The following is a 22,716-nucleotide window of genomic DNA, read 5'->3' as shown; positions in this document are numbered from 1 at the left end:
GTGGGTCCCGTGAGGCCGACCGCAGCTCCTCTTTGCAGCTGGCCTGGTGTCTGTCAGCCACGTCTACTCCACGCAAGGTGAGCCACTCCCGAGCGAGGGTCAGGTTTGGCCAGGGTTGCTCCCTGGAGCAGCCCTGCCCTCTCACTTCTGCCAGGCACAACACTTGTGTTTCATTTTCTGGCTCACGGCTGTGATGCTCTTGCTAAAACATGACTGCGGTGCCTGTTCTGCCCGCGGGTTCACCTCTTTGGTCGGGGGAAGCTTCAAATCTACCCAGTGGGGGGACGGTCCTGTGAGGCCCATCCCTCTGTGAGTTACCAGCGTCCTCATGCCTCTCTTGGATGCTGGGGGTCTCGGCGGGGGGGCGGGGAGGGGGGGAGAACAGGGTGCAGATCTGCCCCCCTGCCTCCTGGTGGCCTTGCTCACGTCCACCCAGCATGTTTTGTTTCTAAGCCCAGCTGTCCTTGACGGCTCTCTGGGGGGGCAGGGGTCACACACCATGGAGATGCCTTGGGATGGGCTAACCTGAAATGGGCCAAAGCCAGAACTGGGGCCACCTGGCCCCAGATGGAGGTGAGGCCTGCGGTCCAGACACTGTGGAGGTGGGGCCTCAGGACAGGCACCTGAGCTCATGGCCCACCTGCCGCAGGTGCGGTGGTGCTGGATGTGGCCTGCTTTGCGGAGGCCGAGCGGCTGTACATGCTGGTCAGGGACACGTCTGTGCACGGCCGGCTGCTGACCGCCCTGGTGCTCCCGGATGTGCTGGTGAGTGGTGCTGGGATGGGGCCTGTGGGCGCGGCCTCCACGGCTATTTTGTTGAATGCGGGGCAGTCAGAGCAAAGTCCACATGTGTGTGCGCAGCCAGTTCACACCGAGGGAGGGGCCCGAGCTCCAACGGCGAGAGGCCTGCCTGCCGGCTGACTGGCCCTGCAGTGGCCGCCTCCTAAGGGCTGGGTGTACTTGTGGCTTGTGTGTGGCCCTCCTCTCCCTGCCCAGGAGGTCTCTGGATTCCTGCTCCCGCCCCCCCCGGGCCTCCTCTGGCCAGTAGATGATGCTTCCTGGTTTTGGAGGCTGTCCTAAAGTCCCAGCAGCGCCCCATGCCCTTTGTGCCCTGGTAGTAGCCTCTGGTCCTCTGCCCTGCTGGCCCCAAGGACCCCCCCCACCACCACCACCAAGGGATCTATGACCCAGGCCCCAGTTCAGGCCAAGCAGAATTAGAGCAGAATGAGTTCAGGGTCTGTGGCTGGATGGGCAGGTCTTTAGATCATCAGATGAGGATGTGGCCACGGCAGGTCAGGGTCCCCTCTGCTGGCCCCGTGGGCAGACAGGTGGGTAACGCCAACACCCACTTTCTCTCTTCTGGCAGCCGCCTGCCCTGGGGTGAGTGGGTAAGTGGTGGCCGCAGGCAGCTCTGCCCAGTGGGTGACACGTCACCCCAAGTGTGTCCTTGGCCTTGAGCCATGGCTGAGCCCATGTGCTGCCACTGCCCACTGCGTCTACGCCTGTTTGTCTCCTGTCACCTAGCAATTCCCATCGTGGGGAACCCCGTCCCATGTCCTCACCCTTGTGGGGACACCTGCTCTCTGCCCTCTCTCGGGCACAGTTCCTGCAGTCATGCGTGGGAGGGGGCTTGGTCACCCTGTGGTCGAGGGGAGACATGGGGCCGTCTTGCGAGCTGGGTTGCTCCCGGCTGCTGTGGGTGGGCCCTGGGAGCAGTGGCTCTGAGAAGGGCAGGTGGGGTCACACATTGGCTTCCAGCCTGGTCTCGTGGGCTGTGGGGACCAGGCAGTGGGTGTGGTCTGAGGACACCTGTCATGGTGGGTGCAGTGTGGCCTGTGTGCTCGGGGCTCCAGGCTGGCTCTGGCACCTTCCCTGCTCTGTGGGCCAGTGGGAGGCACCCGAGCGGTCAGTGGGGAGGTGGCGTGGCCATGTGGGGTCCTATGTGTGCTAGCCCCAGGCTGGCTTGGGCCGGGTGGGCTTAGGGTCAGGGCAGCCATTGCCCGGGCAGCGTGGCAGGGGGAGGCTATGCCTCTGAGGGGCAGCCTGGGGAGCCCACCCTGATGCAGCCCCATCTGTCAGCACACAAAGTTGCCCCCAGACTGCCGCCCCCTCCTCGTGTTTGTGAACCCCAAAAGTGGAGGCCTCAAGGGCCGGGACCTGCTCTGCAGTTTCCGGAAGCTGCTCAACCCTCACCAGGTCTTTGAGCTGACCAACGGGGGGCCTCTGCCCGGGTGAGTCTGGGACCCTGCTGCCCGAAGGAGTGTGAATGCACCCCGCCCCCCGAGGTTGTCCTGGGCTGGGGAGGAGCTACAGACCCACTCTGCCCCCAGGGTGGCTTCCCATCCCTGCTTGTTCATGACTGTGGCCATGGCTGGTGGTGGGACGCTTCTGTCTCCCTGCTGCCAGGTTCCACGTGTTCTCCCAGGTGCCCTGCTTCCGGGTGCTGGTGTGTGGTGGGGACGGCACCGTGGGCTGGGTGCTCGCCGCCCTGGAAGAGATGCGACACCGGCTGGCCTGCCCAGAGCCTGCTGTGGCCATTTTGCCCCTGGGCACAGGTGAAGCCAGCGAGCTGTGGGGTGGGGCCTCGGGTTCCTTCTCTCCCTGCCCCATCCTGGTGGGGCCTGGGCCTGGTGGCAGGTGTGGAGAGTCAGCATGCGTCCTGCCCGTGTCCCAGGGAATGACCTTGGCCGGGTCCTCCGCTGGGGGGCGGGCTACAGTGGAGAGGACCCGTTCTCCGTGCTGGTGTCTGTGGACGAGGCTGATGCTGTGCTCATGGACCGCTGGACCATCCTGCTGGATGCTCACGAGACTGGCAGTGGGGAGGATGGTGTGGCAGACGCAGAGCCCCCCAAGGTACTGGTTTTCCCGGGGGAGGGTGTGGCACCCTGTTGGTGACCCTGCCACACCTGTCTGGGCATTCGTTCTCGTGCCAGCCACACCTTGGCGTAGGCACCAGTGCTGCCCCTTCTGGATAGGGAAGTGGAGGCACAGTGGTGACTTGTTGGCACCACGTGCTGCTGGCTCCTGAGTACTGATCAGTCTCCAGACAGAAGTGGCTCTGGACGAGGAGGCTGGACCCACCGGGGGGAGGCGGAGCGCCTGGTGGGGGCCGACCGGGGCCACGGGAGGACGTGTCTGCTTGTCAGGTTGTGCAGATGAGTAACTACTGTGGGATTGGCATCGACGCAGAGCTAAGCCTGGACTTCCACCAGGCGCGGGAGGAAGAGCCCGGCAAGTTCACGAGCAGGTGCCAGAGGGCCCAGGGTGGGAGCGTCCTTCCTGGGGCTGGCAGTGACTGGGGGGCGGGGATGGGGCCCGCCTTGTGACAGCAGACGCCCCCCCCCACCCTCAGGTTCCACAACAAGGGCGTGTACGTGCGGGTCGGACTGCAGAAGATCAGCCACTCCCGCAGCCTGCACAGGGAGATCCGGCTGCAGGTGGAGCGGCGGGAGGTGGAGCTGCCCAGCATCGAGGGGCTCATCTTCATCAACATCCCCAGGTGCCGGTGGGCGCGGCTCCCGCGGGCGCTGGCCCTGCCGGCCTCCTCTCCAGCCTGCGCGCTTACCTGTGTGCCCTCCCTCCCGGTGCAGCTGGGGCTCGGGGGCCGACCTGTGGGGCTCCGACAGTGACTCAAGGTTTGAGAAGCCGCGCATGGACGACGGGCTGCTGGAGGTGGTGGGGGTGACAGGTGTCATGCACATGGTGAGTGAGGGGCCAGGAGCGGGGGTGGGGGTGGCGCTGCCGCCCACTAAGCAAGGTTCGCCCTCTCCCTCACCAGGGCCAGGTCCAGGGTGGGCTGCGCTCTGGCATCCGCATCGCCCAGGGAGCCTACTTCCGTGTCACCCTCCTCAAGGCCACACCCGTGCAGGTGGATGGCGAGCCCTGGGTCCAGGCTCCCGGGCACATGATCATCTCGGCCGCAGGCCCGAAAGTATGTCAAGCTTGGGGTCAGCAGTGAGGTGGGCTGGTGCTGGTGGGCTTTGGCTGTGCAGAGTGGCTGTCCTGCTGCCACTGGTTCTTCCCTGACTCTGGGAGGTCACAGGGCCTTCTGTGAATCGGGCTGCGTGTCCTCGGGCCCCGGGGCCAGGCGACCTGCAGTGCTGTGCAGCCCTCAGACCTCGCCTGTGCTGGGACAGGTACACATGCTCAGGAAGGCCAAGCAGAAACCCAAGAAGTCCGGGACACCCAAGGATGTGCGGGCAGAGGGGACACCCGCCCCCGAGGGAGACTCCAAATAGAGGCAGCCCTGCAGCAACGCCTGGGACAGATGACTTGGCCCCAGCCCTGACCTCAGGCCTTCCCCACATGTCCTCACGCCTGTGTCGCACAGAGATGGCTGGGTGGGCACTGGGCTCCTGGGGGCCCAGGCCACTGTGTCCTTTCATCACCTCTGAGCCCTGTGAGCTGGGAAGTGCTGGACCTCATCTCATACCCCTTAGGTGGTACCCCCGGATGCCTCCGCAGGGCAGGCGGCCCTCTGGGCCCTGGCTGTGCCCAGATACGGACAGGGCACCCTAGCCATTAGCTCTTCGAACCTCACCTCATCGCCAGGGTGCAGGGGGGAGTCTGGCTGGGCTGGGTCCTGAGCTGGGATGTGGCCCTGGAGAGAGGAGGGCCCGGAGGAAGCCAGGTGGGCCGAGCCACCCTCCTGGAGACGAGCTCTGTGCCTAGGAGGCAGCAGGGGCAGGCCCGGCCGAGCCCGGAGGCTGAGAGGAGTGTGAACAGGGAGCAGCTTTAATGACCAAGGTCGACACAGTGCTTTGCTCCTACCTGCCACGTCAATGCCCGGTTCTGTCTGCTTGGCAGATGGGACCTGTGTGGTCCCAGCGCTTGTCCACGTGGAAACTCAGGTCATGGAATGAAGCCATGGCTGCCAGGGCCCCTACACCAAGCTCCCGAACCCAGCTGGCCCAGACCGTGGAGGGAACTGACCCCCATTGAGCAAGCTGCTGGGAATCCCCCGAGGCCTGGAAGAGGGTCCATGAGCCCACCCCTCCCCTGACCATGCTGGTCCTCTGCCACCCTGGGTGGTGGCTTGGCCCTGACACTTGGCCTCAGACATGGCCCGGCCAGCTTGTGCCCCAAATGCCCAGACCCGTGCATCTTAACAGCACCCACCCCCAGTGTCCGACTCACACCCCTTGTGCCCATCCGCAGGGTGGAGCCAGCGCGCGTCTGCTCTGTGGCCCGTTGGTTGACAGGAACTGTCCGTGAATAGGGTCTGGGAGGACGTGGCCTCGAGCTAAGCGAGGCTGCGCTCAGAGGGGCTGCAAGGGCGCCCTCCCTCCCTCCTGTGCAACTTCCCACTGCGTGAGGATGGCCGTGATTGCCATCTGGGACAAATACAGTCTGGGCACCCTGTCCCCTTGCTGGCGCCTGTGTCTTCGCCTGAGGCATGTTGCAGGGACGGGAGCCCCAGGGGAGGGATTGCTGCCGGTTGACCTGGGGCCATGTCACACCTGCCCAGGGCTCCCGGCTGGACCCCAGCCACCCCTGGGCCTCATCTTAGCTTGATGGAGGCAGCGGGGCGGAGGACAGACACGGGCACATGCAACACAACTGAAGCTCCCAGGAGGCTTTCTCTGCAAAAGCGGAAACACGCTGAGGGCTCTGGGGTCGAACATGAGGTCTCACAAGAGGAGTTGAGAGCCAACCTTGGGCTGGGGGCCAGGGCCTGGCACTAGCAGGGCGCAGGGAGGAGCGGGGCCCGCGCATCGTCCATGGCCCTGGGTGCCGGCTGGGTGCGTCCTGGCCGGGTGAGGCCCCGCAGGGCACGCAGGGCGGCCAGCGCCAGGCGCACCAAGAGCCGCAGCAGCAGGAAGGCGAAGGGCACGGCGATCTGCATGATGTGGAAGATGGCTGTGCTGAACCTGCTCAGGATGCAGGTGGAGGCGAAGGCCAGCAGGCTGGCGCAGGGGTACAGCGCGAGCTTGGCGAACATGAACGCGTGCTCCCGGCCCCCAAACCGGGCCGAGGGCTGCAGCGTCTCCCCCTCCTGCAGCAGCGCGGTGGTCCAGATGGCAAACTGGAAGATGCTGGCGAAGAAGATGATGGCGCAGCTAACTCGCACGCTCTCCAGCTCTCTGGGGGACTGCTTCTCGAAGGCCGAGGTCTGCTGGTAGGCCAGGGGCAGGCCGCCCACGAAGGCCAGCGACAGCGTGTTGAGAAGCCCCATGGGCCGCGTGACCTTGCGGATGTGCAGGAAGAGTGAGTGGTGGGCGAACCAGAGCAGGCCCACCGTGACGAAGGAGCCGAAGTAGGCCAGGAATTGCGGCCCGGACGTGCCCAGCGCTGCCACCAGGCTGCCACCGAACTTCGCCTTCACCTCCTTGGGGTCGGGGACGTTGTCCTCGCTGAGGAGTGGGACACAGGCATTTGCAGCAGCCTTGCTGCCCCCCCGTCCCCCCCTGGGAGCCCCACCCCCACGCTCGGACATCAGGTGCACTGAGCTCTCCTGGTCTGTGTCCACATCCCACAGCGCCATCCAGCAAGTTCAAATTCAAAAGCATCCTGTGGTTTCCTGGCTGCCACAGCTGGATGCTTGGGCGGTCTGCCCACTGCCCACCCAGGCAGCAGGCTCCAGACCTGAGGGGCTGCCTCTGAGGGGACGAGCTCCGGGGCCGACTTTACTGTCAGGGTGACTCTAAGGCACCTCCGGCCCAGGCGCTCCCCTCAAGGAGGCTACGGGGCTGCTGCCCTCCCGCTGCACGGCCACGGCACAGCTCCGAGCGGTGCCGCGCACGCTGGCAGGGGCAGAGACAAGAGCCTGGGGAGCTTCCTGGGGATCCCCACTTGGATCCCTGGCCTGCAGCCCCTCCTTGCTGCCACCCATGGCCCTGGCTGCAGGGCAGAAGCAAAAGCAGATCATTCTAGAACCTTAGGTCTAGGCCTCGGCGACTGGTACTAATGGACAAGTGCTCCCAACTTTTAGAAATTCAGAAATTACAGGAGAAAAAAACCCTTAGGAGAAATTAAGAAGATTAAGACTTTTTTTTTTGTCTTTTGTCTTCTTAGGGCTGCACCTGCAGCATATGGAGGTTCCCAGGTTAGGGGTCAAATCGGAGCTGTAGCTGCCGGCCTACACCACTGCCACAGCAATGCCAGATCCTTAACTAAGCAAGACCAAAAACTGAACCCGCATCCTCAGGGACACTAGTTGGGTTCATTAACCACGGAGCCGCTGAAACTCCAGAAAGATTAACACTTGAGACGATCAGACGTGAGCACGAAATCAGAGCATTTTGGCAAAATAAGAATGTACGGGAGTTCCCACTGTGGCTCGGCAGAAACAAACCCGACTAGTATGCATGAGAATGCAGGTTTGATCCCTGGCCTTGCTCAGTGGGTTAAGGATCCAGCGTTGCTGTGAGCTGTGGTGCAGGTCACAGATGCAGCTCAGATCTGGCATTGCTGCGGCTGTGACGTAGGCTAGCAGCTGTAGCTCCAATTGGACCCCTAGCCTGGGAACCTCCATATGCTGCGGGTACTGCCCTAAAAAAAACAAACAAAACAAAACAAAAAAGTACAGAAACATAACCAAGGAGTAAAAGGCTTTAAAAAAGTCTCAAAGATCTGAAGCAGCAGCACATAAAACACTTAGACATAAAAATGCAACAAAGGTGGGGACAGACTGAGGCAGGCCGGGCCAAGCAGAGGAGCAACAGGGTCGGGGAGAAGCGAGGGTTGGAGTGGGGTGGGAGTGTGGCCGAGACACAGGGGACGTGGGGACCCTGGGGAGCTGCCTGCCTTCCCACCCACGTGCGTGTGTGCAGCTCTGGGAGGGAGCAGGGACGGCCCCTCCTGCGGGGCTGGCGGGTAGGGTGCCCGGCTGGTCCTCACCAGATGTCCAGGATGAGCAGCGTGGCCACGATGGCATAGACCCCGTCGCTGAAGGCTTCCACCCGTTCCTTGCTCAGCGGCTCATGCAGGTCGAAGGTGAAGAACTCCAGGCTGTGGGCTGGGGGCTCCCTGGAGCCTGTGGGCAGGTCAGGGGTAGGAACAGCCAAGCCCTCAGGGCCTTGGGCCAGCTGGACATCGCTGCCCGCTAGCCCAGCCATGGTGGGTGCTCCGCGGGCCCTGGCGGTACCCCGAGGCCCCGCTCCCCAGCCTGTCCTGGCACCTACCTGCAAGCCTGTCCCTGCACCAGCCGGCGGCTTTGCTGACGTAGGGGAGAAAGACGACTGTCGCCATCAGCAGGTATGACTGCGTGAGATACAAGACATGTCGGGGTGTGATGCCTGGAACCCCCTGGCCCCCCAGAGCCATCCGCTCGGGAGAGAGGGCAGCATGAGCCACGGAAGACGAAGCAGGTGAATCCCAGCTTGTACGACGAGCACGTTCTGTGCACTGAAGGATCCAACCAGGAGGGCGAAGAAAGACCGCACAGGACGGGAGCACACGCTCCCCAACCACCTACCAGATCAGGGTCACCGTCCAGACATAAAGGCCTCCAGCCCCCCAACAGGGACAGAGTGCCCCCGGGAAAAATGGGCCAAGCATGTGAACCAACGCTGCTCTGAAGAAGAGACGTGACCCCCACGCGTGTGAGCAGGTGCTCAGCACCCGAAACACGTGGGGAAAGGTGAGCCACGACCACGAGAGCCCCTCACACCCCAGCTCCAGCCCCCACCTGGAAACAGGAAGCAGCAAGGGCGGGCGGGCGGCCGAGCCTGGAGGCCTGGGCACTGTCGGTGGGCACGCGAATGGTGCGGCTGCCATGGAAAAGAGCACGGGGCTCCTCGAGACACGCCTCCAAGTTTCCACAGGATCCGGCAACCCTACTTCTGAGGGTCCACCCCAAAGGGCTCAAAGCAGCGGCTGGGTGAGTTCTCTGCCCACCCACGCTCAGCCGCACAGCTCACAACAGCTAAGACGCAGAATCACCCCGTCCACGGATGGATGGATGGGGTGCCTCCACGTGGCAGGGTGTCACTGGTTAATGCAAAGGAAGCCCTGACAGCACAATGTGGCAGAACCTGGAGAAGGTGCTGAGGTGGAAGCAGACAGACGTAAAAGCCTTGTGTTTTAGGACTCAGTCCATGTGAAATACCCCAGAGGCAAATCCACAGACAGAAGGATTTGTGGTTTCCCGGGTCTGAGGGTGGGGAGACAAGGAGTGAAAGCTAGTGGGGATGGGGTTCCTGTCGGCTGCTGGAAAGTCCCAGGACCAGACAGAGGCGCTGCTTGCAGGGCAGTGTGGGTGAAATCACTGCCACTGACTGGGGTATTTCAAACCATCGCAGTGGTAAATTTCACGTCAGCTGCACCCCAAATCAGGTTAAAAGGGAGGCGGGCAGACCAGGCGCGGTTCTGGCCCTGAGGGGGCTGCAGCAGCCCCCTTGCTCATCCCTGCAGTTCGGCGGAGGGCACCCTTCCTCCTGCCACCCCCTCCTGTGCCTTGCCCGCAGGGAGGGGGCTCCCCCCTGCCCTTCCCAGCTGTGGTTCATGGTCACATGGCAGGGCCAGAGGACTCAGGACAGATGGGGGCAGCCAACATCACAGGTCTGCTCGTGACCCGGCCTCCACTAATCATAAGACCACATCCTACACAGCTTTCAACACACATGGGGTGAGTCACATCCCAGGTGCACAGCGGGTGAGAGCGGGGGCTCTGGGAGGAGACAGCGACCTAGGTGGGCCACTTGGCGGGGGGGGGGTGTCCCACAAGCACAAGAGGGGACCTGCCTAGGTTTTCAGGAGCACGAGTCCCTGGAAGGAGCAGCTCAGCACCGGGGTGTGAGGCCTAGGACAGAGGTCCTGGGACCTGAATGTCACCAGCAGAGGAAGGTGGTCCCGAGAGGCCAGGGCCCTGAGCAGCGGCTGGACGTGGACAGGGGACCCAGCACAGGGTCTGAGACGAGAGGAGGGGCAGCGCATGTGGTAGGAGGCCGTGGGGGACCAGGAGGTTCAGACATGCCCTATCCCCAGACGGTGATGGGCAGGGGACCCACGCAAGGGGTCAAGGCATCAGACTCACTGTAAGGAAGGAGGGGTGAAGAACACAGCACACTCCCCCCACTCGGAGGCACCGACCCACCGACCACCTGGGCCCTCCCGCCCCACTGAGAACCCTCCCTCCCCCTGGGGCTGCCCGGGAGCTTGACCAGCTGCTCGCTGTCCACCTGGCCCGGGCTCCTGGTCCAGTCTCTGGGGCCTGCCCACTCGTGTCCTTCCTGGACCCAAGCATCCAGGCCCTGCCGGTGGGCACGGCCCCCAGGGTCCTTGGCTCTGCTCCTGTCCTCGCCCAGGCAACACGCACATCCCAGACCTTCGCTCCTTCCTCTGCCTGATGACCCTCAGAGCCCCTCGGCCCCAGGCACCGCCCAGAGCTGGGAGGAGCCAGCCCACTGCAAACCAGGAGGCAGACATGGCCTCGGGCGTACTGCCCCTCAGTCCCATCCTTCTGTCTCTCTCTGGCGCCCCTTCGCTGGCCCTGCCCTGTCCACAGGGAGGGGCCCCACTGAAAGGACACAGCGAAGGATGCCCGCCTGACCCTGAGGGCCCCCGCCCAGCAAACACATGCAGGCATGGGAAGGTAAGCAGAGGCCTGAGGCCTGCCCCCACCCTGCACGCCAGCCCCTGCCTCACCTGGGGCTGCCCTGGATCCCAGCCCCCGACTGCACCCTGGAGGGCATGACTGCAGCTTTGCCGGCCTCGAATTCTCTTGAGATATTTACTCGACTTTAAAAATACCGTCAGCCGTTCACTTCTTCACCATTCTTATGATGCTTTGGGCTTAAACATTGCCTTTTCTTCCCAGTACTCAAGTAAAGCCCAGAACCAAGCCAAGAGCATCTGCAAGCCACTCCAGGAGACGGCTGCTTGGGTGATGGCAGCATCACTAGAACACTCCTGTTACATCAGCTGTTGGCCAGAGGGGGTCTGAGCACCCGGCCTCGACCCCTGCAGCTGGCAAGGAGGACTCTAGGTCCCCTCAGTGTGATGGCGCGGACCTGGCGGGGCTCAGCCAGAGCCAGACACAGCTCTGCCTGCGCGCCCGGCGTGTCTAGGACGCACTTCTGCCGGCCCCGCCCGCTCACCTCGCCGGGCTCCCCCTCCCGTCTCCAGTCTTTTCTGGCTCGGGAATCTCTCTCCACCCTCTCGCTTCTGGTGGCTCACATCCTCGCGCACATTTTCAGGAGGGGCGCAATGTCTCGTGCCCCCTGGGTTTACGCGTGTTTCCTGAGGTGACCGGGCACCCCTGTCCAGGCAGTGAGCTGCGCAGTGTCTGCGCCCTGCAGCCTGCCTCCAGGTGGGGGACCTGGGTGTGAGCTGGGCTCCCCCGCGAGCCTCCAGGAGGAGCTCCTCCCTCCGGCTGGTGGGGGCACCCCATGCGGCCCCCAGGGGCCCAGCAAGGAGCCTCCCTCCTCCCCCTCAGCCCCCGGACTCACCGCGGGGTAGAAGAACAGGGAGAAGCAGGCCGCGGCCAAGCACAGCGTGGGCCCCTGGAGGATGATGCCCAGGATGTGCCGGCGGTGCAGGGCCCTGTGCGCGGAGTCCTCGATCTGGGGACTCAGGAGGTGGGGGAAGTGGAAGGCGTACACGACGATCAGTGCCTGTGGGGGGCGGACGCGGGGCAGGAGCAGGGCCTCGGGTGAGGACCTGCAGAGGCAGGGGCCCAAACTCTGCTCCCGGGGTGCGGGTGTCTGAGCGCTGCCCCACGGAGCACCCCGTGTCCCCCTCCCTCTCCGGCAGCAGGTGTCCCACCCCTGCTCCAAGAGGACGGGATGTGGGGAGGGCTGGGTCCTACCTGAATGGCCCCAATGGCGATCACGCACACGCAGAACAGGAAAATGCCCAGAGGCACCTCGGGGAAAGTCACCATCAAGGAAAACTGCAGCCAGAAAACCCCACACAATCAGTCCTGCGGGGTTCCAGGGCCCTGCAGCCTCCTCTGCGTCAGCTGGGCTGTGGCCGGCCAGCACCAGAGCCGTGTCAGGTGGGGGGCGGCTGGAGCCCTGGAGGTGCCCCCACAAGAGCAATCCCATCCAATGCTTTAAGCTCTTAGAGCTGGAATGTTAGCAGATTCGTAAAGAGATCCTCAGGCCCCAGCGCCTGGCGCGGCCCGGCACCCTCAAGAGCGCTGTTCACCAGAATTCAGAAGGAGCTGCTGGGCTGGCAGGCTGCGGGCGAGCCCAGACCTGCCAGGAGGCCACGGGCTTCAGGCGCTGGGTGGGGAGCTGGGTGTGTCGGCAACGCGGGGGTCAGGGGAGGCCAGGCTGGTGGCCCTGCCCGAGAGCCCAGGATGTGCCGGCGGTACAGGGGCCCCGGCCGCCTCCTCACTCCACGGGGCCTGAAGGCCCAGGCAGGCCTTCCCTAGGACCTGCTCTCCTCTCGGCAACCACGTGCTCCGGGAGCTTCTGAGCAGTAAGCATCTGCGGGCTGGAGTCCTCGTGCCCAGGGGAGGGCAGGCTGGAGCCTGGGAGGTGTCAGCGGGCATCAGGGAAGCGGGCGGCGAGCGCTGCTACTCACGGTGAACGGCAGGAAGGTGATGGTCATCATGCAGGCCTGGCGGGCAGAGGGATGCGGGACGGTGAGGGCACCCGACGGGGACGGCCCCGGCCCCGCACACCCCGAGGTCCCGGAGCAGCTGGGCGCGCCTCGCTCCACCTGGTGGGGCAGAGCCCCCCACCCCCACCCCAAGGCAGCCGGGAGACTCACCAGGTTGAGCAGGGCAAGTGTGTCATCTATTTTCCCAACGATCTGGAACAGTCTAAACCATTAAAGGCAACAGGAAAAGCACACTGTCCACAAATGCACTCCCGAGGGCATCACAGACGCTTGCCCAGAGCCAGGGTCTCACACACAGACTGAAGACAGAGGCAGGACCCACCCCCAAGGCCAATTCAGGACGAGACAAACACCTCTCCCAAGGCCCCATCCTCCTCCAGGCCCCGCCATCCGGTCCCCCAGGGCCCTGACGCCCTGAAGACCTGGCCTTCCCCTGGGCTGTGCTCAGTGGGAGGTGGAGAGGCACCTGGGAGGTCTGCACCCAGCCAGGGGCCAAGGGTGGCCTCAGGGGCCAGGCTCCTCTCTGGAGGTCAGAGGAAGGGCCCGAGTTCCCCGGAGATGGCAGCCCCACTGCCGAGCCACGCATCCCGGGCGACAGATGGGCACCCCACAAGGGTCTAGGCCGCTTCCAGCAGCTGGGGCCTCCGACACAGGGGGTGGGCTTTGCTGGAACCAGCCCGCGAAAGAGGCACCGAGTGGCCCTGTCCACACCACTGGTCTGATGGGGGGCTGGCCACGCAGGCCCCCAGCAGGACTGGAGAGAGGGTGGCTGAGGCCCCCCGCTCTCTGTGAACAAGGGAGAGGAGTAAAACCCTGCAAAGCCTTTAAAGAGGACCACTCGCCCCACCAGAAAGTCGTTTTCCTGAAAACCAGTATGTGATGTGAAACGCTGAGAAGCTTTCGTCCAAGTGCCAACGCCTCGCAGGCTCCTGGGTTCCTGGCACCCCCAGTGGGGAGGGTTTCCTAAGGGAGATGTCAGCACCCCACCCCACCCCCACTCCACCCTGGGGGCCTGCTCCACTTGGGGGCTCGGGCGAGGCCTGCAGATCTGGGGTCCCATTTCCCTTGGGTCCTAAGGTACCTTTTCCTCCTCAAGAGAAAGCTCATGCCCTGGAGGCCTTACCCTCCTCGCCAGAGTCCTGGGCCAGACGCAGGGGCCCCGCACCCCGCGTGGGACAGGGGAGCAGAGGGCGGGCAGCTCGCCTCGCCTCACCCTGCTGTGCGCGTTCTAACGGTGGCTCCAGCAGGCAGCAGTGCTGTGCCTGGCACAGACCTGGCCTGAGCTGCCCCTGTGAACCTGTCACCCCGCTTCATCGTCCCAGGCCAGGGGTGTAAGCCCTGTTGCTGCCATGTGCAGATAAGAAAGCAGAGGCTTGAGCGAGACCTCTGCAGTGAGGGGCAGGAGGGGCAGCCCACGAGCGGGCCCCCTCGGGACTCTGCCCAGGAGGGCAGGGCTGCCACTCAGGCTGAGAACGGGTGTCTCACTGTGCTGAGAGCACCCCTGCCACCACCCGACCTCAGCCAGGCCGAGGTCACACCTGCTGGCACACGCACTGAGCCAGCCACAGAGACGCGGCCGCCAGCCCGGGAACAGGCCCAGGGCCGCCCTACCTGGTGTGTGCTGCCCAGGCCACGGTCACAATGAGGAACGTCATTAGGTAGACAGCAATCCTGGTTGCTAGAAGGTTCTGTACGCTCTTGTCAGACTTCTGGAAAAGAGCATTGCCAGCAGGCACAGCTTTGCTCTGCACTGCCAGTGGCCCCAGGGCTGGAGAAGCCCATGCCCAGGCCCCGAAAAGCCCCTCTGGAGGCAGGGTGGCCCCAGGCCTTGCTGCCACGGGAGTCAGGGCACTGCCAGGTGAGCCATCCCAAAGCAGTTGCGAAACCTGGCGAGAAGGCCACGGTGACTGCACTCAGGACAGTGGGCTCGACAGGACGTGGGCGGAAGCTGTGAGAAGGGCTTGAGGCTCGGTCAGCGGAAGCTGCAGACACCAAACCTACGCCTTTTCATCTCGGCCGCTCTGGGCCAACGGGAGCAGCCCTGCTTGTCGAATCACCAGGTCCTCTGATCTCCCCTGGACGCCTCCTTGGCTGGCAGTGCGCCCGCTGGCCGGCCACCCTCAGAGAGCCCTCCTTGGGGCAGCGCCTTCTCTGAAGGAGTCTCCCGACCAGGGCGGTGGCCCTGGCTCGGCTGTCCCGAGCTGGCCAGCCCAGAGACCACGTCTCGATAAAGGTCATGACCTCCAAGGTGAGCTGCACTCACAGCAGCGCGGAGCCCAGGCTCATGTGCGTCCGTGTCCCCTCCTGGCACCACACGCACACACCCATCCCCATCCCCAAGCTGGTGGCACCAAGGTCCCAGGAAACCCCATTTCTACTTAAGCCTCACGCAAACCCAGTGAGGAGTGGCGTTATCGCCATTCCACAGATCCAGGCCATGAGTGCTGGTCAGGACTGGAACCAGAGCACAGGCGCGGGTACCCAGGGGCCCCCGAACGTCCCCCAGAATCACATCTGCCTCCTGAGGCGCTGCTACATGGGACTATTTTCCTGATAAAATGGAAGAAGTCCAAGCTGATGACGAATGGAAAGTCTGCTTTTAAAACCCTCATTTCCCACTCACCTCCACGACAGGGCCCAGGTCGGGGAGGCAGGTCGCCCCCAGCTCCCCAAGCACCTACTTGGGGATGCTCCGGGGCGGCAGGCAGGGACCCCAGGGGGCTTCCCCCGGCGTTTGCTGCATCTCCCTGGTGTGGAAACTGGCCTGCTGGCACAGTCCCACGCCAGCCATCAGACACCCCCTCCTTTCGCAAGCTTCTTCAGGGCTCCGCCTCTGTCCACAAGCTGAGACTGGGCCAGCAGCACGGCTGGGGCCTGGCCGTCCCTCCCAGCCAGGGGCCCCGGGCGGAGCCCAGCACGGGTCTCCCAGGCCCCCCAGAGACGCTGCCGTCTGCTCCAAGTACCTGTTCCGGGGTGATCTCCATGTGGGTCACGGGCAGGATCTAGAACAGAAGCAACACGACCCGAAGGACACGTCTCGGGCTGGGCACGGACGCGCCTCAGTTGCCCTGGGACGCGGGCCGGTCCTGGGCTGCTCCTCCCACCCCTCCGCTGCCCGCCAGGGCCGGGGCCCCACACGGACCATGACAGTGGCGATGATGGACAGCAGCGCATCGCTGAAGCTGAGCATGCGATGGGAGTGCTGGATCCCGTCGGCAGCACCCTCGTCCCCAGAGCCTGTGGAGCAGTCTCCCTGCCTGTCGAGGGCCGGCTCTGGGGTCTGCGGCCCGGACATGGTGGGGCCTGGGAAAAAGCACAGGTCTGATCACGCAGGGCACTCCTGGGGGTCAGCTCCTGCCGGCTTCAGCCATGACATGGGGTGGAAGGGCCCCTGCCACCGTCTCCCCGTCCAGGTGGCCTCGCAGAAGAGCTCACGTCACCGCAGAGCCCTAGGACCGGGAGACTCTGTGCTCGAGTCCCTTCTTTTTTCTATTGTCTCTTTTGCCTTTTCTAGGGCCGCTCCTGTGGCACATGGAGATTCCCAGGCTAGGGGTCGAATTGGAGCTGTAGCTGCTGGCCTACACCAGAGCCACAGCAACGCGGGATCCAAGCTGCGCCTGCAACCTACACCACAGCTCATGGCAAAGCCGGATCCTCAGCCCAGTGACTAAGGCCAGGGGTTGAACCCACAACCCCGTGGTTCCTAGTCGGATTCGTTACCCACTGAGCCACGATGGGAACAGCCCGAGTCCCTTCTAAGAACAGGAGAAGGCACATGTGACACATGGTGGATGCTCCAGGGACAGGCCTGATACCCGTGACCCCCAACCCCAGATACAGAGTCCTAAGAGTCCCTGCTCCCACTTCACAGTGGCCCATTTCTTTTGCAGGGGCCACACCGTGCCCGTAACCTTTGGGGGCATTAAGGCCCTGCGTGGAAAGCCAGCTGCCCCTGGCCCCAGGGGAGGTGGTATAGTGTTATGGCAGCGCAAGCCGGCTAAGACAGGGAGCACAGAGGCAACAAACCGTCATGTACAAAACCCAGAAACACAAGAGCAGAAGGGCCGGCGTCCAAAGAGACACAGGATCAAACCACCTCTGTCAGTGTTTAAAACACGGAAAACAAGCCTGGCTTCCTCATGACCATACAAATACACAAGTAAGAGCACAGGTCAGAAGCTACTCCGCAACCCCAGGATGGCCCTGCAGTGACCCAGGCAGTAGGCGTCGGAGTTCGCTTTCACTGGTGTCTCTAGTTTATTTCCCACGTGGTTCCCTTTTCCGTTTATAGGAAGACTCACTCCCTCTGGCTGCACAGCTCTGAGTTTTGGATGAGTGCACACGCGTGTGTAACTACAACCACCATCACACAGCAGTTCTGTCCCCGAGCAGCCCGTTGGTGGCCAGGCCCTCCTCTTCCCAAACCCTGGCCTCCCGCTAATTTTTCTGCTACTGGCATTTGGCTTTTTCCAGACTGTCCCATGAGTGGACATGTGCTCCACAGAGCCTCTGGAGTCTGGCTTCTTTCACTCCGCACAGCACACTCAAGATCCACCTGTGTGCCTGGGGATGCCCCCTAACGTGCATCTGCTGCTGTGTGGTTCAGCCCACCGCACGCATGTGCCTGTTTATCCATGCGCCGGCTGGGAAACGGGCAATTATGAACAAAGGCACCGTGGGCCTGCTGGGTCACACGCTAAGGGCACGCCGACTTTCCAAGAGACCGCCAGGCCACGTTCCCACCGGCAGATCGCGAGCTGCACCTGCTCCCACCCCTTCCAGCACTCAGCTGGAGGGCCTTTTAACAGCGTAATTAATTTTAGCTGTATTGATAGACGTGCTCTCACTGCGGTCTAACCTGCACCTCCGCACCGACCAGCTGGGCATTCTCACGGGCCTGCATTTGAACTGTGCATCTTTCGTGGCAGAGAATCTTTTACTCACTTTCTTTGGCGGGGGGTGTTCATGTTCTTCCTGAGTTTGGAGAGTTCCTTCCGCAACATGGTGAGAAGCTGTCTGTTAGATGTGGGATTTGTGGGTGTTTTCTCACAGTCTGTGGCTTTCACTCCTTCTTACCGGGCTTTAGAAGAATGTGAGTTTTAAATTTTGATGAACTCCAATTCATCAACTTTTCTTTTACGGATCATTCTTTTGGTGTCACATCTAATAATGATTTGCTTAACCTCAAAATCACAACGATCTATTTTCTTCAAGAAGTTTTAAAGTTTTAGGTTTTACTTTTGGTCTACAATCAATTCTTTTTTTTCTTTTGGTCTCACCCATAGCATGCAGAAGTTCCTGGGCCAAGGATGGAAACTGCACCACAGCAGTGACACTGCCAGGTCCTTAACCCACTGAGCCACCAGGGAACTCAGATCTTTGATCGATTCTGAGTTAATTTTCATACAACATGCAAGGCATAGGTGAGTTTCTCTGTCTTGCAGATGGATGTCTGGTTATTCCAACAGTCCCTGCTGGAAAGCCTGTCTCATCTCCACTGAACTGTCTTTGCATGCACCTCAGTCAAACCCTAACGAACGCTATTCGTGTGGGTGTATCTGGAGGTACCCATTCCTTCCTACTGAGCATGTCCCTATCCCTTGCCAGGATCACACTGACTTGAATGTGGCTTCAGAGCAGGTCTTGGTATCTGCTACACTCTTCCAGCCTCGTTCTTTCGCAAAACTGTCTGGATTACTCTAGCTCCTTTCCCTCCCTCGCTTCCATGTGCCAGGGCCCCTTTCGAGGTTCCTCAGGCAGAAAGACGGGGTGCAGCAGCTGTGAGGACAGCCCAGGACAAGATGGGGCAAGGGTCGAAGCCACAAAAGGGGACAAAATGGAAAACTCACTCATGTAATCGCCACTTCAGGTTTCAACTCTCCTTCCCAACCTATCACCTTTTGTGTACTTTTCTTTTTGTCTTTGTCTTTTTTTGCCTTTTCAGGGCCGCACATGCAGTACATGGAGGTTCCCAGGCTGGGGGTCGAATCGGAGCTGTAGCCGCCAGCCTACGCCAGAGCCACGGCAACGAGGGACCTGAGCCGCGTCTGCAGCCTACACCACAGCTCACAGCAGCGCCGTATCCTCAGCCCACTGAGCAAGGTCAGGGATCGAACCTGCAACCTCATGGTTCCTAGTTGGGTTCATTCACCACTGAGCCAGGATGGGAACTGCCCAACCTAAAGGTAATTTAAAACTGAGTCATTCAGTTTCCAAATATTTGGATGGATTTCCAGACATCTGCTATTGATTTCTAGCTTAATTCCAATGTGTTCAGAGAACACATGTGCCCAGAAAATCACCCATCTTGGTAAATGTTCTTTATTTTATTTTTTATTTTTTGGCTGCACCTGCGGCATGCAGAAATTCCTTGGCCCGGGATCCAACCTGAGCCACAGCAGTGACAATGCCAGATCCTTAACCACTAAGCCACCTGGGAATGCCAGTGATTGTTCTTGATATATTTGAAAATGTGTATTCTGCAAATATCCATTGTCAAATTGATTGGTGGTGTGTTTCAACTCTGCCACATCCTTGGTCATCTTCTGGTATTTATTCCATCATTTGTTGAGAAAGAAAAATTGAAGGAAGTTCCTGTCGTGTCTCGGTGGTTCACGAACCCGACTAATATCCATGAGGACTTGGGTTTGATCCCTGGCCTCGCTCAGTGTGCTAAAGATCTGGCATTGCCGGTAGCTGTCGTGTAGGCCGCAGATGTGGTTTGGATCCCGAGTTGCTGTGGCTGTGGTGTAGGCCGGCAGCTACAGCTCTGATTTGACCCCTAGCCTGGGAACCTCCGTATGTAATGGGTGCAGCCCTAAAAAGCCAAAAAAAAAAAAAAAAAAAAAAAAAAAAAAAAAGAACCACTGAAATCTCCAACTACAATCTCCTTGCAGTCCTTCATGTATTTTAAAGCTTGATTAGCAGGGCAGAATTGTCTAAGGTTGCTATGTCTTTTGTTGAATTTACCCCTTCATCATTACAGAATGATCTTTTTCATTCCTGCTAATAATCTTTGTAATGAAATCTACTACAAAAGGGACAGGTTTGACTGTAAGCTCAGTTTTAGACATGTATACACATGCTGAGATCTCTGAGAACAGATGTGAAAGAGTTCAGGAGGAAAGTGTGTTCCCGAGACTCGGATTTGGATTAAGAAGCTGCTACAATAACACCTAGTGCAGTGTCAGCATAAAAAGATACCATCAACATGAAACACGAGGTCCGGATAGAATCTTGCCTCTAAAGGAATTACACTACTCAGCAACCTCTACCTGATCCTGGGTCATGCCTATAAATCCAGAGCCTCTGAAATCATCATGCTTTCTAGTGAATTATTTCCTATGTTTTCCACCACAAGTATTTTAGAGCTTTTCCCCGCTGCTTAAACTTAGTTTTCTTACCTCCCTTCTCCTTTTCAATAGATGTTTTCTCTTCGTTATTCACAGTGAAGAGCTCATCAGAGAATTCCTTTGCTTTCACTCCAATACATGCACGACGTTACCACCAACTGCACTCTGTCTTCGTTCTCTCCTTTTGCGACGAACAGTGATTTTCCCTTGTCCAAAGTGAACACTTCCCTGTGCTCTGGATATCATTCCCTCCTACCTTCTAGGAGGGAAGGCACTTTACACCTGACTCTTCTGTCCCAGCAAACACATCCTGGTTTCCTTCCATCAGCTGTAGGATGCTCAGGAATCTCCCATCTTAAACATCTCAGCACCCCCTCGGTACCGTAGTCTCCGCAACCAAACTTCCTGAGTTACCTCCCCTTACTGTCTCTCCCTCTTCATTTTTTTTTCCTTCTCTTTGGGTACCTAGTTTCCACCCACTGCTCCACGGAAACAATATTGTTCTGGGCAAGATGCTGATATCACTGCTGCTAAATCCCAGGTACATCATTTACTCCTGGAAGCTGTAAGTGGAGGTTCCTCTTTTTCTTTTGTCTCCTTCCTTTTAAATGGCAAAGTCATTTGACATAATGCTTTTAGTTTCCTTCTTGCTTCCCTAGTTGCTGCTCCTCTCTAAAGAGTGTACTTTCAGTCTAAAAGCGACATTGTCCCATTGGTGCTCTCCTCCAGACAACTGCCACCTCTATGCTAGGAGACACCCAAAAACAGCCCGGACTTTTTCCCAAGCCTCCGATGTGTTCCATTTACCAGACAAACGCAGCGGCTGGAAGAGCCATGTGACTCGGTATCACTTGTTGACCCTGGCCCCCTGGCTAAGTAATGGCACTGCTGGGCATGTTTTCTCACCCCAAAGGGATAATTAATAGGAACGCTTCTAAAAGGATGTTGTAAGCAGTAAAGCATTGTATGAACTGAGCTTCTTTACTATAGTGATAACACGTGCTAGCCTGTCCAGAAAGAGACTTTTTTTTTTTTTTTGTCTTTTTGCCATTTCTTGGGCCGCTCCCACGGCATATGGAGGTTCCCAGGCTAGGGGTCCAATCGGAGCTGTAGCCACCGGCCTACGCCAGAGCCACAGCAACACGGGATCCGAGCCGCGTCTGCAACCCACACCACAGCTCAGGGCAATGCCGGATCCTTAACCCACTGAGCAAGGGCAGGGACCGAACCCGCAACCTTATGGTTCCTAGTCGGATTCGTTAACCACTGCGCCACGACGGGAACTCCCGGAAAGAGACTTTTAATAGCTTGAAATTCTAGGAGGGTTAAGATGCTACCGGGGGCGGTGGCTCCATTTCTCCGTTTGGAGGTGAACACGCCAGACAAGAACCTACCGAAAGCGGCCGGCTGCCAAACGCGCCAAGGGGGTCAGGCAAGTGGCAGCGTCTTACCTGGGGGGGGGGGGGAAGCTCTAGGTGATGGGTCACACACGGGATTCTGGATCCAGTGCTGCCAGAAATGATTTTTCCACAGAAGCGTCAAAACTGAGCTTTTAAAATGATGCTTTTCGGTCTTTTATAGGCAACCAACTCAATAAATAGACGGACGCCGCGGGCCCCCCGGCGCTCGGCTTACACAGACCGGCTCTGCGCGGCCGGGCACCGGGAGCCCCTGGACACCAGCCTCCGCGGAAACCGCCGCGTGCAAACGGTTGGGCGCCGGGCTCCCTCCTCGAGCTCGGCGCCAGAAGCCCGTTACCCGGCCCACCCTCGCGTCCACGCCCAGCTCCGCGCACTCGCAGCCGCCCGGCGCGGCGGAAGTGACGCCCGGCGCTCTTCCGGCCAGCGACGCGCCCCCGCGCCTGCGTGGAGGCGTCGGGCGGAAGCGGTGCGGTCGCGGCCGGCGGTTGCCGAGTGGACCCGGACGCGGCTGTACGCTGAGCCCTCGGTCCGGCGCCCGCCGCGGGCCGCAGCCATGTCGCTGCTGCAGTCTGCGCTCGACTTCCTGGCGGGCCCGGGCTCCCTGGGGGGTGCTGCCGGCCGCGACCAGACTGACTTCGTGGGGCAGACGGTGGAAATGGGCGAGCTGCGGCTGCGAGTGCGGCGGGTCCTGGCGGAGGGTGAGGCGGGGGCCGGGGGCGCGCGGCCCGGGGCGCGGGGCAGGACCAGGCGGGCAGGGGGAGGGTCACGGCTGGCCGGAAGGCGACTGCCGAGGGGGAGGCCCGTGTGGGGTCGGGCACTTCCGTGTCGGAGGCTGGGGTCAGGCTGGGGCAAGGTGGTCGTGGCGGCAGGTGTAGGCTCACCTGAGGCTGGAGGAGAGGCTGTGTCGCTGGGAAGGAGTGGTGGGCCGGCGGGGGTTGGCGCGCGGGGCCTTAGCGGAAAGGAGGCAGGGGGACCCGCAAGACTAAAGGCTGGAGTCCCGAGGCACGCGCTGGGGCCGGGGGGTGGGTTATAAGTCGTCGAGGGCCGCGGTGGGACAGTGGACGTGGGGCTGGTCCTCTCAGGTTTCGGGACCTTAGGCGAGGGTGTTGGGACAGACAGCGCCGCGTCCTGTAGCCGGGGTTCCCCCTCTTACCATAGGAGCGTCTTCTGCCCCGGTCCTCTCTGGGCCCGAGCTGACCCGGCAGTTGGGATCCGTACAGAACCTCGCCGCGGGGCTGGTCAGTCTGTGGTCGGCTGTGTTGCTGCACGCTGTTTCTTGCTTCCTGCACCCCGCCTCCCTTCCTCACACAGAATTTCCCACCAGTGTTGGCGCGGTCCTGTTTCCTTGTCTGCGTTTTTCTGTTTTGTCCAGTGGGGATCACGCGGGCGTGTGAGCTTCCCCTAGCCGTGGCACGGTTGGCTTTGGGGCTGTG

At 61.0% G+C, this 22,716-nt stretch overlaps 3 protein-coding genes across 21 annotated transcripts in view; 2 read left to right on the top strand and 1 right to left on the bottom strand.

Moving 5' to 3' along the window:
* The window catches only part of DGKQ (diacylglycerol kinase theta), an 11,778-nt gene extending 6,417 nt beyond the window's left edge, over nt 1–5,361 (top strand). For 3 of the 4 annotated variants that reach the window (XM_021100838.2, XM_084971156.1, XM_021100840.2), the window contains 10 exons: nt 39–77; nt 650–765; nt 2,080–2,231; nt 2,407–2,555; nt 2,675–2,853; nt 3,147–3,247; nt 3,353–3,499; nt 3,591–3,702; nt 3,779–3,931; nt 4,137–5,361. In XM_021100838.2, the coding sequence (XP_020956497.1) occupies nt 39–77; nt 650–765; nt 2,080–2,231; nt 2,407–2,555; nt 2,675–2,853; nt 3,147–3,247; nt 3,353–3,499; nt 3,591–3,702; nt 3,779–3,931; nt 4,137–4,238 (1,250 nt within the window). In that variant the 3' untranslated portion in view covers nt 4,239–5,361. The remainder of the gene's footprint in view (nt 1–38; nt 78–649; nt 766–2,079; nt 2,232–2,406; nt 2,556–2,674; nt 2,854–3,146; nt 3,248–3,352; nt 3,500–3,590; nt 3,703–3,778; nt 3,932–4,136) is intronic. The other variant, XM_021100839.2, reaches the window with a different exon arrangement.
* On the bottom strand, nt 4,714–22,716 carry TMEM175 (transmembrane protein 175). Of its 7 annotated transcripts, none has more exons than XM_084971163.1 (12): nt 19,914–21,672; nt 17,455–17,590; nt 15,653–15,813; nt 15,474–15,512; nt 14,122–14,219; nt 12,661–12,712; nt 12,472–12,507; nt 11,750–11,833; nt 11,391–11,555; nt 8,124–8,202; nt 7,840–7,975; nt 4,714–6,353 (listed from the first exon to the last, which is right to left on the bottom strand). In XM_084971163.1, exons 3-12 carry the CDS (start codon nt 15,803–15,805, stop codon nt 5,681–5,683), a joined length of 1,515 nt encoding a protein of 504 aa, XP_084827289.1. In that variant the 5' UTR covers nt 15,806–15,813; nt 17,455–17,590; nt 19,914–21,672; the 3' UTR covers nt 4,714–5,680. The 7 variants fall into 7 exon arrangements, with proteins under 7 accessions (XP_084827289.1, XP_084827292.1, XP_020956503.1 ...); XM_084971166.1 differs by lacking the exon at nt 17,455–17,590 and adding an exon at nt 8,630–8,987 and having other exon boundaries at nt 9,685–11,555; nt 21,314–21,672; XM_021100844.2 differs by lacking the exons at nt 17,455–17,590; nt 19,914–21,672 and adding an exon at nt 22,437–22,716.
* Nucleotides 21,767–22,716, top strand: part of GAK (cyclin G associated kinase) — a 56,126-nt gene continuing 55,176 nt past the window's right edge. For all 10 annotated transcript variants that reach the window (XR_014812006.1, XR_014812003.1, XR_014812004.1 and 7 more), the window contains exon 1: nt 21,767–21,981. Coding sequence is in view for 1 of the 10 variants with exons in the window: in XM_021100831.2 (XP_020956490.1) it covers nt 21,837–21,981 (145 nt within the window). In the remaining 9 variants the exon portion in view is untranslated. The remainder of the gene's footprint in view (nt 21,982–22,716) is intronic.

This window comes from Sus scrofa, chromosome 8 (assembly GCF_054392235.1).
Source record: "Sus scrofa isolate SSC_HxYL_T2T_F1_AM1 chromosome 8, Sscrofa_HxYL_maternal_Yorkshire_Landrace_v2.0, whole genome shotgun sequence".
NCBI lineage: Eukaryota > Metazoa > Chordata > Mammalia > Artiodactyla > Suidae > Sus > Sus scrofa.
This window is presented reverse-complemented; position numbering and strand designations above follow the sequence as displayed.

Bases quoted from the DNA above. Each gene is read 5' to 3' on its own strand.
- TMEM175 (XM_021100844.2), bottom strand. From the start codon at position 15,805: ATGTCCGGGCCGCAGACCCCAGAGCCGGCCCTCGACAGGCAGGGAGAC. The intron at 15,513-15,652 runs GTCCGTGTGGGG...CTTCTGTTCTAG, and splicing joins CCATCATCGCCACTGTCATG to ATCCTGCCCGTGACCCACAT. The intron at 12,713-14,121 runs GTAGGGCGGCCC...TTAATGGTTTAG, and splicing joins GCCTGGGCAGCACACACCAG to ACTGTTCCAGATCGTTGGGA.